Source organism: Pongo abelii, chromosome 10, assembly GCF_028885655.2.
Source record: "Pongo abelii isolate AG06213 chromosome 10, NHGRI_mPonAbe1-v2.0_pri, whole genome shotgun sequence".
Classification (NCBI taxonomy): domain Eukaryota; kingdom Metazoa; phylum Chordata; class Mammalia; order Primates; family Hominidae; genus Pongo; species Pongo abelii.
Window position 1 is genome coordinate 13,274,692 of NC_071995.2, and position 17,564 is coordinate 13,292,255.

General features: G+C 37.1%; 1 protein-coding gene across 1 annotated transcript in view; it reads left to right on the plus strand.

Moving 5' to 3' along the window:
* CREBL2 (cAMP responsive element binding protein like 2) overlaps positions 1-17,354 on the plus strand; it is a 30,616-nt gene extending 13,262 nt beyond the window's left edge. The window contains exons 2-4 of the mRNA XM_002822950.5: positions 7,992-8,189; positions 9,777-9,921; positions 14,202-17,354. Coding sequence (XP_002822996.1) covers positions 7,992-8,189; positions 9,777-9,921; positions 14,202-14,206 — 348 coding nt within the window. The 3' untranslated portion in view covers positions 14,207-17,354. The remainder of the gene's footprint in view (positions 1-7,991; positions 8,190-9,776; positions 9,922-14,201) is intronic.
* Positions 17,355-17,564: the final 210 nt, after the last annotated feature.

Sequence of the window (17,564 nt, forward strand, 5' to 3'; positions counted from 1 at the left end):
TAAGTCTCTATAGATTTGGAATAATACAATATGTGGCCTTTTGTATTTGTCTTTCACTTAGCATAATGTTTTCAAGGCTATCAGTGTTGTACCGTGTGTCAGTACTTCATTCCATTTTATAGCTGAATAATGTTCCACTGTATGGATATACCACTTTTTGTTATCTATTCATCAGTTGATGGACATTTGGGTTGTTTCTGCTTTTTAGGTATCATGAGTAATGGTGCTGTGAACATTGATATACAAGTTCTAATGTGGACATATGTTTTCATTTCTTTTTGGAATATACCTAGGACTGGAATTGCTAGGTTATAAACTTTATGTTTAACTTTTTGAGGAACTGTCAAAATGTTTTCCAAAGTGGCTGCACCATTTTACATTCCCACAGCAATGTATGAGGATTTCACTTTCTCCACATCTGCACCAGTACTTGTTATTGGTTGTCTTCTTTTTTTGAGACGGAGTCTCGCTTTGTTGCCAGGATGGAGTGGTGCAATCTCGGCTCACTGCAACCTCCAACTCCCGGGTTCAAGCGATTCTCCTGCCTCAGCCTCCCGAGTAGCTGGGCCTACAGGTGCGCGCCCACACCCAGCTAATTGTTTTTTATTTTTAGTAGAGATGGGGTTTCACTATGTTGGCCAGGATGGTCTTGATCTCTTGACATTATGATCCGCCCACCTCAGCCTCCCAAAGTGCTGGGATTACAGGCGTAAGCCACCATGCCTGGCATTGGCTATCTTTTTGATTATGTAAACATCCTAGTGGGTATAAAGTGATATATTTTGTGGTTTTCATTCACATTTCCCTAATGACTAATGATGTTGAGTATTTTTTCATTTGCTTATTGGCGTTTGTATATCTTCTTTGGAGGAATATGTATCTAAATCCTTGCCCCTTTTTAAAATTGGGTTGTCTTTTTATTATTGAGTTGTAAGACTTCTTTATGTATTCTAGATACAAATCCCTTATCATAGTTGTGATTTACATATATTTTCTCCCATTCTGTGGGTTGTCTTTTTACCTTGATTATCCTTGAAACACAGTTTGGTAGCTTGTGCTTATCATATCTAAGAAACCATTGCCTAATCCAAGGTCATAAGGAGTAAATCCTCTGTTTTCCTCTAAGTTTTATAGTTTTATCTCTTATATTTAGGCCTTTGTTCTATTTTTTTAAAATTTGAGACAGGGTCTCACCCTGTCATCTAGGCTGGAGTGCAGTGGCACAAACCCAGCTTCACTGCAGTCTTGACCTCCTGGGCTCAAAAGATCCTCCCGCCCCAGCCTCCCAAAGTGCTGGGATTACAGTGTGAACCACTGCACCCGGCTTGTTCAATTTTTAATTTTTGTATATGGTGCGAGGTAGTGATCCAACTTAATTATTTTGCAAGTGGCTATCCACCTGTCCCAGCATCCTTTATTGAAGAGACTGTTCTTTCCCCATTTAATTGCTTTGGCACCTTGTCAAAAATCAATTGACCATAAATGTAAGGATTTATTTCTGGATTCTCTATGCTTTTCCATTGGTCTGTATGTCTGTCCTTGTGCCAATATTACACTGTCTTGATTACTGTAGCTTTCTAATAAATTCTGAAATCAGAAAGTGTGAGCCCTCCAATTTGCATCTTTTTCAAGATTGTTTTGGTTATTCTGGGTCCCTCGTATTTCCATATGAACTTTAGGATTAGCCTGCCAATTTCAGCAAAAAGGTAGCTGAGCTTTTGATAGGAATTTTGTTGAAACTGTAGATCAATTTGAAGAGTATTGCTTTCTTAATAATAATAAGTCTTCCAGCCCACTAACATGGGCTGCCTTTCCATTTATCAGATCTTCTTTAATTTTCTTTTAATGATATTTTGTGGTTTTTAGTGCACAGATTTTACACTCCTTATGCTAAATTTATTCCTGAGTATTGTATTCTTTTTTAGGCTACTATAAGTAGAGTCATTTTCTTAATTTCATTTTCAGATTGTTCATTGATAGTGTGTAGAAACACAACTGATTTTTGTATATTGATCTTGTATCCTGGACCCTTGCTCTACTCATTTAGTAGCTCTAATAGGTTTTTTCAGGGGGGCAAGAATTCTTTTGGATTGGATTTTCTATATGTAAAATCATGTCACCTTCAAGGAGATAGCTTTACTCCTCCTTTCCTTTCCCTGAATGCTTTCTATTTATTTTTCTTCATAGTTCAGTGTTAAATAGAAGTGATGAGAGAAGATAAGATTGTTGCCTTATTTATGATCTTTGGGGGAAAGCATTCAGTATTCCACCATTAGTAAGATGTTAGCTGTGGGTTTTTTGTAGATGTCCATTATCAGATTGGGGAAGTTTCCTCCTATTTCTAGGTTATTGAGTGTTTTTATCATGTGAAGGTGTTGAATTTCTGTCAAGTCGTTTTTTTGTGTGTGTGTGAGATGAACATGCAAGTTTTGTCCTTTTTTCCTATTGATACAGTGTATTATAGTAATTGATTTTTCAGATGTCAAACCAACCTTTATTCTTGAGATAAATCCCTTTTCGTCGTGGTGTATAATCTTCTTTATATGTTGCTAGATTCAGCCTTCTAGTATTTTATTGAGGATTTTTTGCATATAAATTCACAAGACCATATTGGTCTGTAGTTTTCTTCTGATATCTTTGGTTTTGGTTTCAAGTACATATTGGCCTCATGGAGTAAGTTGAAATAAGCTTTCTCCTATTCCACTTTTTGGAAGAGTTTGTGAGTGTTAATTATTTAAATATTTGGTAGAATTCATTGGTGAAGTCATGTAAACCTACACTTTTCTTTGATTACTAATCGAAGAAAATTTTTTATTACTGATTCTGTCTTGTTATTTGCTATAGGTCTAATTCAGATTTTCTATTTCTTCTTGAGTCTGTTTTGCTACTTTGTGTCTTTCTAGGAATTTGTCCATTTCATCTAGGTTATCTAGTTTTTTTGGTGTGCAATTTTTCCTAGTATTCCTTTGCATCCCTTTTATTTCTGTAGTGTTAGTAATGGTGTCTCTTTCGGTCCTGATTTTAGTATTTTTGAGTTTTTTCTTTCTCTAATGGTCCGTCTAGCTAAAGGTTGGTGAATTTTGTTGATCCTTTTGAGGAACAATCTTTTGGTTTCATTGATTTTTCTCTGTTGTATTTCCATTCTTTATTTTATTCATCTCTGCCTACTATTTATTATTACATTTTATCTGCCTGCTTTATGTTTAATTTGCTCTTCTTTTGCTAGTTTCTTAAGGTGGAAGATTAGATTACTGATTTGAAACCACCTTTCTTCTTTAAAACAAACAAAAAAAAAAGGTGTGTTCAGCTCCCTCTGAGGAATGCTCCAGTTGTACCCCATAAGTTTTGGTATTCTGTATTTTCTTTTTCTTTCATCTCAAAGTATTTTTCTAATTTCCCTTGTAATCACAATTGCCATCTGTTTTCCTCAAAGTATTTTTCTAATTTCTCTCGTAATCACAATCTTCTTTGACACATTGGTTATTTAAGAATGTCTTTTGTTTTTTAACTGTCATTTATTAAGTACAGATTACCAGGTACTAAGAATTATATGACACAGTTCCAGGTGCTTACTTTGAAAAAGTCATGATCTTTAGTTTAGCTTATCTTAAAAGAGAAAGTGTTTAAAACAGGGAGTTGGAAAATTGGGACCTTTAGTCTTGCTTGTAATCAGTAGACTTTAACCCTTGACATATAATGAAGACAGACTTAGTATTTCAGAAACCTTACTGATGTCTAACATCTTTAATAGCCCACCTTTGTGAAAGAAGCTCTCTGTGAAGGGTAAGAAAAATCACTGGCTAGCAGGTTTCTTTTCTAAGTGATTGGAGGTAGGGAGACAGGTCTTTATTGTTTCCCTTGGGCTCACTGTCCGCATCTCACAAATGGGCTCTAGGGCGGCAAGACATAAAATGGATAGTGGGTAAAGAGGTATACTGTTTTAAAGCCAGCTGTTTAAATTTTCACATGGCTCTATGTCAGTAGAAATAAAATTAGAACAGGAAAAAAAGCTAGATGTGTGTGGTTATTTTCATAGTTTTCTTTGGAGTTTATGTTGGTACGTGAAAGTCAGTACTTTTGTTTACCCATATTCATATGCTTCCTCACAAAAGTATCAGGAAAGAGCAAGGGAACAATGTGGTTGTCATTGAGTTTGTGAAAACTGAATTGTGAAGAATGGTCTTTTGGCCCAGGAATTAGTGGGCTTGATTTCAGTTTTAGCTGCTGATTCTTGGTTCCTAATTAACGCCCCCTATCTGTTCCTCAGTCTTTATGGCTTATGAAATATATAAAGTTCAGTAGTTAAGGCAACTGGTACTAACCTACATTTGTATAATACTTTTTTCTCTTTTATTTTTTTATCTCCTCAAATTCCTTTTACCAAATACTTTTTTTCTTTATAAAGTAGTCTCATATACGTTGTTATAGCTAAGATTTACAATAATCCTGTGTTATACTTACTCTCTTAGAACTTTAGGCATTAGCTGTTACAAAAAGCCAAAACATTTGGTTTATTACTGAGAAAAAGTTAAGCTAGAGAAGTGGTGATTATGTGGTTTTAAATGTAACTTTATAGGAAATGACATAAAATACAGAAACCTTGGATTCATATACTATGTCTTTCTAATTTAAAAAAAGGAATAACACAGCTCCAATTAAAATATTTTGCTACCATAAAAACTAAACAAAGGGTTATAGCTTTTATTTTATATTTTTATGATTGCTAGGTTTGTTTCAAAAATCAGTGAAGTCCATGAAGTACACTGTGTTCTCTTTCTGGCTTCTCAAAAACAGCTACTCCTGAATTAATTAAAAACAGCAATATATGAGGTATTGGATTATAGTGTTATATGATTAATGACTCATTTTACTACATAAAGAATAGATGTCATTATCCATTTATTTCACTATAGACATGAGTTATTGATGTAATATATAAGCTTTTCAAAAAGTGTATTTAATAGTAAATACACTTTGTTTTAACGCAGGGTGATTTCAAAATATTTTATTAAAATTATGTTATTGATGGGATATAAGCATAATTTTAAATTTAACCCATTTTAATATTTGGATGAACTAGGTCATCCTGCAATTGCTTTCAAATATTTGGCTCTGAAGAAAGTTTCATTATTTATATATGTGTGTGTGTGTGTATATATATATATGTGTGTATATATATGTGTGTGTGTATATATATATATATATATATATTTTTTTTTTTTTTTTTTTTGAGTTGGGGTCTTGCTCTTGTCATCTAGCCTGGAGTGCAGTGGCCCGATCTGGGCCCACTGCAACCTCCACCTCCCAGGCTCAAGCGATTCTCCTGCCTCAGCCTCCTCCCAAGTAGCTGGGATTACAGGTGCCCACCACCGTTCCCGGCTAAGTTTTGTATTTTTAGTAGAGACGGAGTTTCACCATATTGGCCAGGCTGATCTCGAATTCCTGACCTCAGGTGATCCACCTGCCTCGGCCTCCCAAAGTGTTGGGATTACAGGTGTGAGCCATCACGCCCAGCTAGATGTATATTGTTATAATGTAATAAAAACATGATGATTGGGCCAGGCCTGGTGGATCACCTGAGGTGGGCACCTGTAATCCCAGCTACTTGGGAGGCTGAGGCAGGAGAATCAGTTGAACCTAGGAGCAGGAGGTTGCAGTGAGCTGAGATCGCGCCATTGCATTCCAGCCTGGGCGACAAGAGTGGGACTCCATCTCAAAACAAACAAACAAAAAACATGACGATGATGCAGAAGAGAAAAGCTTTAAAAGACGGGGTTTTGAAAACTTGAAACTAACTTGGAAGCAGTACTGAAGCACCTGGCTTTAAGACGGTGATGGAAAGGACAGATTTTTTTTCCCCGGAGCCTTGGAGTAATCTGTCTCATTTCAGAGCCACCTCACAAAAAATGCTAGATACAATGGTTGGCCATCATGATGTGACAGAGTTTGGTAAATGTGGCTGATTCACATTTAAAGCTTGGTTTTCTTGACCTAACTATTAGACTTAGTAATGGTCTGATCTTTTTAGGGTACTTAGCATTGTGAATGTGATACTAATAGTGATTTCAAACAAATCAGAGTTTTTTGTATCCAAACAGATATTGACCCTTTGAGTATTGCTGTCTGGGAAGGCACCTACATTTATTCTAATGATTTGCCAGTGTTTGAATTTTGCATCTTCTCTTTTAGAATTGCCTTTAAAGCCTTAGCAATATTCCTGTCAGTACACTAAAGATATAAAATGTTTATTCTTCGAGGGCAATTTTCAGAAAGAGCTAGACATCAGTCATTCAGAACCATGTCAGAAAAATAAAGTGGATAATCAGATTGGGAATTTAAAGAATAGTGTGTAGCTGTAACATATTGTGTAATGCCTTATAAAACTTATAAAAACTGGCTCCAATACTACTTCCCAGAAAATCTTTGAACTGTGGCATTATTGGAATAAATGTACCCCCTTTCAAGGTGACTGCATTAAAGAACACTTACTTGATGTGTAAGTTCAGGTTCAAGTGTTTAATAATTCATCATCTTTACCATATAGTTACATCTTGCATAAAAACTTGGGAAGGTTTCAAAGCTAAACAATGAAGAAGATTAAATTACTTTGGCAGTCACCTAATAATTGTGCCTAGGCAGGTAATTGAGTAACAGGAATATTGAGAGGTTGCTTTATGACATCAGTGGGAGCAGGGAGAAATCTACTGAGACAGTTGAGGCTTTCTGTTTGTTCCTTTGGGCTCAACAAATTTGAGGGAATTTAGCCAAATTCCTTAGGATACATATTTATTTATATATATACAATTTTATACACATATTTTATATTTTATTATCTAATTTGAAAATCATAAAAATATAGGTGAGGAAAAGCTATTTATAATTACACATATCAGAGAAGTCTTCACTGACCTTGTTAACTTCCTTTCTTCTATGTATTGTTTTATAATGTTGAGATCATAATGAACTTACAGTTTCGAATGTTGAGTTCTTTAAATGTATTTTGTTGCAGTTATTTTTCTCAAGGCAACAAAAACTTCTTCATGAGTCCAGGCACAGTGGCTCACAGCTGTAATCCCAGCACTTTGAGAGGCGGAGGCAGGAGGATTGCTTGAGGCCAGGAGTTTGAGACCAGCCTGGTCAACATAGCAAGACACCATCTCTACAAAGCGATTTTTTTTTTTTTAATTAGCCAGGCATGGTAATGCTCACCTGTAGACCCAGCTACTAGGGAGGCTGAGGCAGAAGATCACTTGAACTCAGGAATTCAAGACTGCAGTGAGCTATGATGGTGCCACTGTGCTCCAGCCTGGGTAACAGAGTAAGCGAGAATCTGTCTCAAAAAAAAAAAAAAAAAGTGGGGCCTGCCACCATGGCTTACTCCTAGCACCTTGGGAGGCCAAGGCAAATGGATCACTTAAGCCTAGGAGTTGGAGACCAGCCTGGGCAACATGGTGAAACCCCATCTCTAAAAACAACAACAAAAATACAAAAATTAGCCAGGCATGGTGGCTCACGCCTATAGTTACAGCGACACCGGAGGCTGAAGTGGAAGGATCACCTGAGCCCTGGAGGTCAAGGCTGCAGTTAGCCATGATTGTACTACTGAACTCTAGCCTGAGCGACAGTGAGACCCTGTCTGGAAAAAAAAAAAAAATTGTCATGAACAAAATATTTAGTAGACATTTTTCAGTTTTTATTATCCATCTCCATATGGTTTGTAAAGTTTACTGGTGAGCTATTTAAACTTTATTATCAAATAAATAATAAAAATGTACATTATTTCTTCTTTCACATTCATGGTTTCAAAAGTGTCAGAAAATAAATTATGAGGCAAAGACCCAGAAGGCATTTGATGGGATTATGCTTTCTTAGTTCCGTAGGGCTTCACTCACGTTTTGTTTATAAATGTTCTCTTTGCTAATATGCAGCCATATTCACTTTTCTGTACACAGAACTAAGGGAAAAATTATTTCTTCTCTCACTTGCTGAAGGTGGTTGGAGGCAAAGTAAAGAAGCCTGGTAAACGTGGTCGGAAGCCAGCCAAAATTGACTTGAAAGCAAAACTTGAGAGGAGCCGGCAGAGCGCAAGAGAATGCCGAGCCCGAAAAAAGCTGAGATATCAGTATTTGGAAGAGTTGGTATCCAGTCGAGAAAGAGCTATATGTGCCCTCAGAGAGGAACTGGAAATGGTAAGAAATCGTTGGTAAACACATGAAAAAATCACCTTAACAGTCAAATAAATAATACATTAAAATACGAAAATACCAGTTATCACCTGTCCAGTTGGCAAACATTGGAGAGAATATTAATCTGTTAGCCAGGATGGGGGCAAATAGGCATCTTCATACACTGCTGGTGGGAGCAGAGTGTACATGACTGTTACACTAAGGGATTGTTTATGAGAGAAGAAAATGGAAAATAACCCAGATGGACAACAATAAAGGACTGGTTAAATAAATGTTACTACATCCATATATTAGACTACTTCGTAGCAAGTAAAAATCACAATGCACATATATTTACTGATGTAGAAAGATACAATATATTGCTAAGTAGACAAAGCAATATAACAATATGTAACTATGCATAGCATACCATTCGTGTTTAAGTGACTTTATTTATTTATTTTTATTTTTTATTTTTTTGAGACAGAGTCTCGCTCTGTCGCCTAGGCTGGAGTGCAGGGCGCGATCTCAGCTCACCGCAAGCTCCACCTCCCAGGTTCACGCCATTCTCCTGCCTCAGCCTCCCAAGTAGCTGGGATTACAGGTGCCCACCACCATGCCCAGCTAATTTTTTTTGTGTTTTTAGTAGAGATGGGGTTTCACTGCATTAGTCAGGATGGTCTCAATCTCCTGACCTCGTGGTCCGCCCGCCTTGGCCTCCCAAAGTGCTGGGATTACAGGCGTGAGCCACTGCACCCGGCCAAATGATTTTGTTTATTTTACATGTTTTATTCACTCATCCATTCAGACTTTGGGCAGTGGCTATAAAAATGTGAAAGAGAGTAGATAAAACAGAATTGAAACTCCATTATTGTGAGCTGAGGGAGGAAGTGACAGAAGAGAGAGATGATATTACTGTGATCATTACACAATTGGGACAGGCTTCCACAGGTTTTTAGAAAGTAAGACAACAAGGTTGGAACATGAAGAGGAGGGACATGAACAGTGTTGTATATATTGTCCAGATATTTACTATTCAGTAGTTTTTTTGATATGTTGAATGTGACATGCTATCAATTATTTCTTACTTTCTGCAGTGTAAGCCACTTGAGGGCAGAATCTTTGGTCAGCTTTGTCTTTGTATACCCCCAAAGTCGCTAGCATGCACTCTGGTAGATAGTAGATGTTTAATGATTACTTGTTAAAGAGAGAAAGGAAATTACTAACATTTATTTCTTTATTTTGGGAGTAGAAATAATACTGTGACAATTATTAAAAAAAAAAAAGATTAATTCTAACTAGTGGCACACTGCGGGGAGATGTCCTTTTAACCACAGGGGCCTTTGAAATCTGAGCAACACTCCAGCACATCAAAGACAATTCAGCAGCAGTTTTTCCACCTCTTCTGAAAGATGGCAGATCTCATACATGTCCTCAGTTATAAATAGGTAATACCATGGAGGGTGGGATTCCCAGCAGCGAACGTGACCTCTAGCCATGGGAGTTCTTATGTCTAGGATTTCTACCAGTGGTTCCTGAACTCTGACAAGTAAAAGTTAATTTAAATATGTTTTAAATTTATATTTATATTTAAAATTAAATATGTTTCAGTACAAGCAGTGGTGCATGGCAATGGACCAAGGAAAAATCCCTTCTGAAATAAAGGCCCTACTCACTGGAGAAGAGCAGAACAAATCTCAGCAGAACTCAAGCAGGCATACCAAGGCTGGGAAGACAGATGCTAATAGCAATTCCTGTAAGTGCCATCAGTGGGAGAATTTATATTTAAGAGAGTATCTCAGCTGGGTGCAGTGGCTCATGACTATAATCCTAGCACTTTGGGAGGCCGAGGTGGGCAGATCGCTTGAGCCCAGGAGTCCAAGACCAGACAGGGCAACATGGCAAAACCCCATCTCTACAAAAAAATACAAAAATTTACTGGGCATGGGGGTGCATGCCTGTGATCCCAGCTATTTGGGAGGCTGAGGTGGGAGGATCACCTGAGCCCAGGGATGTTGAGGCTGCGGTGAGCCATGATCACGAAACCCTGTCTCAAAAGGGGGGAACAAAGAGAGGGTATCTCAAGGTAGGGTATCTCGAGGTAGGGTTTCTGTTGACCACTTTTCTTAGTATGTCTTTAAATAAAATGTTGATGCCATTTTTAATACACTAATAAGCAAATGAAATGGCATTAGATTCTGGCCAGGTGTGGTGGCTTATGCCTGTAGTCCTAGCACTTTGGGAGGCCGAGGTGGGCAGATCACTTGAGGCCAGGAGTTTGAGATCACCCTGGCCAACATGGTGAAACCCCGTTCTATTAAAAATACAAAAATTAGGCACAGTGATGTGCGCCTGTAATCCCAGCTACTCAGGAGTCTGAAGCACAATAATTGCTTTAACCTGGCAAACGGAGGTTGCAGTGAGCTAAGATCATGCCATTGCACTCCAGCCTGGGCAACATAGTGAGACCTCGTCTCAAAAAAAAAGAAAAAGAGAAGTGGCTTAGATTCTAAATATTAAAATGCATTTTACATGGAGTCTATAAAGAGCAACTGATAAATTTATCGAAATTTTATTAATAGACTTAGTCCATAAATGGGAGTAGCACGAATCTAGCTTTTTGTTAATAATACTACCTTTTATTTCTATTTCGATTTACAGTTTACAGAGTACTTTCATTTATATTTATCTTAAATATTCCCTCCAATGATTGTGTTAAGGAATTATACTTATTTTATAGATGAAAAAATAGCAGAAAGGCTGGGTAAGATGCCCAAGGTCACACAGCTTTAGTGGTAGAACCTGTCCTCACCTAATCCAGGCTCTCTAGTGCAGTAGCCCATCATTGTAAGGATTGTTTTTAATTGAGGTAAAATTCACATAACATAAAAATTGAGAGCCATTTAGTACATTGACAATGTTGTGCAACCATCATGTCTACCTAGTCACGAAACTTTTAATCACCTCAAAAGAAAATCCTGAACCCATTAAGCAGTTATTCCCCATTACCCACTTCCCCCAACCCCTGGCAACCATGAATCTACTTTCTGTCTCTATGGATTTACCTATTCTATATATTAATATTTTATATACATGGAGTCTATACAGTATGTGACTTTTTGGGTCTGGCTTCTGTCACCTAGTATAATGTTTTCAAGGTTCATCCACAGTGTAGCATGTATCATCAGTATTTAATTCCTGTTTATGGTCAAATAATATTTATGTATATACAGTTGTTTATCCTTTGATGGACATATGTTTTTACCTCTTAGATATTGTGAATAGTACTGCTGTGAACATGTGTGTATAGGTATTTGTTTGCATACCTGTTTTGAATTCATTTGTATATATACCTAGGAGTCAAATTGCTGGGTCATATGACAATTCTGTGTTTAATTTTTGAGGAATAGTCAAACTGTTTTCCACAGTACCTGAAACATTTTACATTCCCACCAGCAATGTATGTCTGTTCCAATTTGTCCACATCTCATCAACACTTATTTTCCATTTTTTAAAACTATAGCCATCCTAATGGGTATGGAGTGGTATCTGATTGTGTTTGATTTGCATTTCCCTAATGCCTAATGATGTTGAACATATTTTCATATGCTTGTTGGCCATTCGTATGTATTCTTTGGGGAAATGTCTAGGTCCCTTGCTCATGTTTTAATTAGGTTGTTTTTGTTGTTGAGTGGTAACAGTTCTATTGGGGGAACCTGCCCCCAATATTTCAACGTAGGTTCTTTCTATTTTCCATAAATGTTGGCCGACTGAGAAATAAAGAGAGACAGTACAAAGAGAGGAATTTTACAGCTGGGTCACCAGGGGTGACATCACATATCGGTAGGACCGTGATGCCCACCTGAGTCTCAGACCAGCAAGTTTTTATTAAGAGTTTCAAAAGGGGAGGTGGTGTAAGAACAGGGAGTAGGCACAAAGATCACATGCTTCAAAGGGCAAAAAGCAGAACCACTAATAAGGGTCTAACAAAGATCACATGCTTTTGAGGGAACAGGACAAGGGCAAAAGCAGAACCACTGATAAGAGTCCAACAAAGATCACAGGGCAAAGGGCAAAAGCAGAACCACTGATAAGGGTCTATGTTCAGCAGTGCACATATTGTCTTGATAAACATCTTAAACAATGGAAAACGGGGTTTGAGAGCAGAGAAGCGGTCTGACCACAAATTTACCAGGGCAGAGTTTTTCCCCACCCTAGTAAGCCTGAGGGTTCTGCAGGAGACCAGGGCGTATCTCAGTCCTTATCTCAACTGCACAAGACAGACATTTCCCAGAGCGGCCGTTTATAGACCTCCCCCCAGGAACACATTCCTTTCCCAGGGTATTAATATTAATATTCCTTGCTAGGAAAAGAATTTAGCAATATCTTTCCTACTTGCACGTCCGTTTATAGGCTCTCTGCAAGAAGAGAAATATGGCTCTTTTTGTCTGACCCCGCAGGCAGTCAGATCTTACGGTTTTCTTCCCTCGTTCCATAAAAATCACTGTTATTCTGTTCTTTTTCAAGGTGCACTGATTTCATATTGTTCCAACACACATGTTTTACAATCAATTTGTACAGTTAACACAATTATCACAGTGGTCCTGAGGTGACATACATCCTCAGCTTATGAAGATAACAGGATTAAGAGTAAAGTAAAGACAGGCATAAGAAATTATAAAAGTATTATTTGGGAACAGATAAATGTCCATATTAATATGAAATCCTCACAATCTATGTTCCTCTGCCGCGGCTCCAGCCGGTCCCTCTGTTCGGGGTCCCTGAGTTCCCACAACAGAGTTCTTTATTGTGGTTATAAAACCTTTATCAGATAAATGATTTGCAGATATTTTCTCCCCTTCTCTAGGCTTCTTTTCACTTTGTTGATAGTGTTCTTTGATACACAAAATATTTTAATTTTGATGAAGTCCAATTTATCTATTTTTGTTCTTTTGTTACTCATGCTTTTGGTGTCATATCTAAGACTCCATTGCCAAATCCACAGTTATGAAGATTTACCTGCCTCATGTTTTCTAAGAATTTTATGGTTTTTTAACTCTTTTATTTGGGTTATTGATCCATTTTGAATTAATTTTTCTATATGGTGTAAAATGGGAATCCATATGTTGCATGTGAGTATCTAGTTGTCCAAGCAACATTTGTTGAAGAAACTGGAAAGACTTTAAAATGAATATGTCCTATGTTGATTTCTTCATTATTGTGATTGCTCTGGGAGCACTTTAAATAGCTATAAAGAAATGTCACAAACCTTTATTATTATTATTATTTTATTTTTATTATTATTTTTTTTTTAGGTCAACCTCTGGGAGCACAGAACAATGTTTCAATGTTTTTTTTGTTGAGACGAAGTCTCGCTCTGTCACCCAGGCTGGAGTGCAGTGGCGTGATCTTGGCTCACTGCAACCTCTGCCTCCCAGGTTCAAGCGATTCTCCTGCTTCAGCCTCCCAAGTAGCTGGGGTTACAAGTGCATGCCACTGCGCCTGGCTAATTTTTTATATTTTTAGTAGAGACAGGGTTTCACCATGTTGGCCAGGCTGGTCTTGAACTCCTGACTTCAGGTAATTCACCCATCTTGGCCTCCCAAAGTGCTAGGATTACAGGCATGAGCTACCGTGCCCGGCCAGAACAAACTTTTTATGTTTTCAATATTTTTTACAAAATTGAAGAAATTGGCTTTTTGATAACTTTTATTAGATAACATTTGTCTTCATCTAGGTTGACAAGTGCACTAAAATATCAGACTCCACCACTATACAATTCACCCATGTAACCAAAAACCACTTCTACCCCAAAAGCTACTGAAATGTTTAAAAATTAGGAAAACAAAACATTTGCCTTCATCTAAATTAAATTAATGGAAAAAAGCCAAATCAGCTTTTTTTAGTCTGTATTTTTAAAAATTAGCCTTACTGAAGATACTAAACTGAAAAAAAAATTTTATGCATCTTAAAACAGATTAATCAAACTTTATTGATTCTAAAAACATTCCTACATTGGTAACTTTTATTTTTCAGGGTGAAGATTATATAAAGATGAGTCAGTGATTGAAGCCAATATTCTGATTCCCATGGAAGATGGATGGGCAAGAGTGTACTTCTTGGCTCCATTTACTACCTACTGCTCAGTAGTCATCTCTGTAAATCTGCAATTTCTACCAAAATGTGTGATCGTAGATCTCAAAGGATCTTGCTTTAACTTTCAGCACTTAGAAAATCTACAAACATTCAGACCTGTCTGGGTTGGTATTGCCACCCATGACATTGAACATGTTGTGATGCTTGAAAACACAGGAGTAGAGAAAATCGATGAAGATTGTATTTTTGCACCTTAACTCCACATTGCTTTATTGGTTAATTTATATTCTTTCCATGTAATTCATGTAATTGTATGTCTGTGTGTGTTTTATGTGTCACCGCCTTTCATGTTTTTGATTGCCCTACAAAGAGAAACCAAATGAGCTGATTACTGACTATAAGTTCTCAGCCTTTATGGACCTAATCTTATTTTTATTTACTTGAGTAATGTTTATTCTCTGCATGAACCATGATTTCTCCTGTGAGCCATTCCAGCATAAGCTGTGAATATGTATTAACAAATATATACATTTCTATTTTTATAATCCATAAGGATATGCCTGTTTTAAATAACATACATATTAACAATATCTATCAGGAAAACCCTCAAGACAGCTTCTAGTTAAAACCTTTGTTGCTGTCCTCTCAAACTCTATTTATAAAAATTTGCTAGGGCCAAATCCATACTTGCAGAATAATTCATCAAATTTTATTTTTAAGTGAAAAGTAACCTTTCAGGCATTTCAGCAGCATACATTGACAACCTAGGGTATATATGTATGTATGTTTCTTATTGTATGTCTATATATGTATGTGGGGAGGACAGGAGTGAATGTTCACACACTTTTCTTATGTACTCAACTAAATTGGAGAATGTTTCTGAAGAAAATTGGATGAAATTAGCTGCTGAGATTGAGTTTCTGCCTTAAAATCTGGAACAAAAAAAGGGACAAATTGCTGGTAGATCTACTGACCGTAGCCATCACCAGAACACTTAGTTTCTTCCCAGACCTGAATTTCCTGACAGGCTCTGAGCCAGAAACACACTGTGGGCGTGTATCTGGTTCAGCCCTGGATATGCCTCCACTGTGGAGGGAAGCATTGGAACTGGAGTTGTGCACAGCACCACAGCTAGTGGGCCTGGCTTGGGGTGCAGAAGGGCAGGGTAGTTCTTTCCAGTTCCCCTTGCAGCTACACTTTTACTTTTCTTCCTGACTACCAAATGGAGTGACGGTTGAAGAATCAAGCTCATAATATGATATACCCAGACAGACCCAGAAATCTTTTGATTCCCCCAGCGAGATACTTATCACTCTGTCTTCTCTTTCCCATGGTTAAAACAGGAGTTGTGTTCTCTGTCGCTGCTAAATTATTCTTCACTTGAGTGAAGCAAATATTTAGCTTCCAAATAAAGTATATTTTGTTCTGAACTGGCAGTTGAAGAGGAGATACCGTAGTCTAGATTGTCTTTGAGGTAGAACATGCGATGGACCACATAGTTTAAGATTACAAGGTACTTTCTCTCTTCTCTCAGGCCATGCATTTGAATAAAGTGCCTCCCTTAGCCTGAGCTCCTAAAGACCTCTTGTATTTGGTTGCAAACTCAGATCTCTAGTCTAGTCTAGTCTAGTCTAGTCTAGTCTAGTCTAGTCATGTGTGACTGTGTACTGAGATACCACTAGCCCAGTTTGCTGGGTCTCTCTATGTTTTGGAAGTTGGGGGTTTAATAATATTTAATGTCTTTTTAGGATCATAAACATAAATAGGTTTGTTGATATTCAGGCCTTCAGAATTTAAGGGTTTTAAATACAGCATTCAGATTGTAATTGGTATGTTTTTGCCATCTGGTCTACTCAATTGTGTATTTTTATTCTGCAAAACAACCCAAGACTTACTTTATGTTGCTTTGTTTAGTACCTTTTGAATTCCCCCAGAAGAGTTGTTTTCAAAACAAACATTCCAGAATGAATGTCGCTCTTCAATGGAACGTCTCTATTGTGCTTGAAGTATTTCTTCTCTGGTTGTAATTCTAAATTACAGAGTCATTGGAGCTTTCTCCCCTCCCGCTAGTATCTTTACAGGAGCAGGGAAGAGCAGTGACTTTATCCTCAGGTAGAGGATGTATAATTTTGGGCGAAGTTAAATTACAATTTATTTGAGGTTATTCCTAAACCTATTTATTTGGTATTTTGGAGGAGATCACACTAAGAGAACGTTGATTGCCTCGGCTATTGTGCTGGCTGGACACTTGGGTCACTTTTGAAGCATGTTAATAAATGTCACTGATTAAAACAGCTGGAGCATTTCCTTCCCTTTCCAGTGAAGGAGCAGCATAGTGAAATCCTGGCACCCCTCACCTTTTTGTGATGACAAAGATGGCTGACAGTCACGGAGTCCAGGAGAAGGTGCTGTTCTCCTTGCTTTCTGAGTAAACAGAGTAATGTTTTCTTTTTCTTATTTTCCCAAAGAAAGAAGGATAAGGGGAAAAATATATTTGTATGTTTAGACCAGCCAAATTCTGTCATTATTTTAGTATCAACCTGCTGTATATTAGAGCAACTGAATATAATATGGAATAAGTTTGACCAGGTCAAGTTTTAGGATATAGTTGAATTTCTTTAAAAAGTTTTCTACTTTATCTAAAATCTTTCTATTATATCTAAATTAGAATGATCGTCCTGCAGCAAATTCACATTACTGTTTGCTGGCCAATTGACAGTATTTATCAGCATCACTATGTAGCATTCTATTTTAGCATCTTTGAATTATGATCATTTGATTTGGCTAATTACAAAAAGTACAGGTTTAAACTGGACTTACCTTGAGTTAAAGGCAAAGAAAATCTGAAAACATGAATGTTATATTTCACAAGAAATCAGTTGCATATTATCCATTACATATTTAGTTTTAAAATGAGGAGTCACCTTGAATTATTTTCTGAGTCACCTTGAATTATTTGATCTCTCAACCTGGTTTCTCATCTGTAAAAAAAGGGGGGAGGATAACTTTCACAGGGTAATTGGTAGGCTAAATAGGAGTTGTAGAAAACTGTTAAATAGGAAAGAACTACATTAAATTTAAATATTCACATTATGCCTGTGTTTGACTATTGTTAGCATTTAAATCACTAAAGATCAATATATTTAATGAGTTGGACTCTAAATATGTAGTACTGTAGGTATCACATTTCCCAAGTCTTTTTAGCTATATCATGTCTATCCTTGGAATGGTATAGTCGGGGGCCCTTTTTAGCAATAATAGCCTTCTATAAATTAGACTAATTTTAAGAACAACTAATATTCC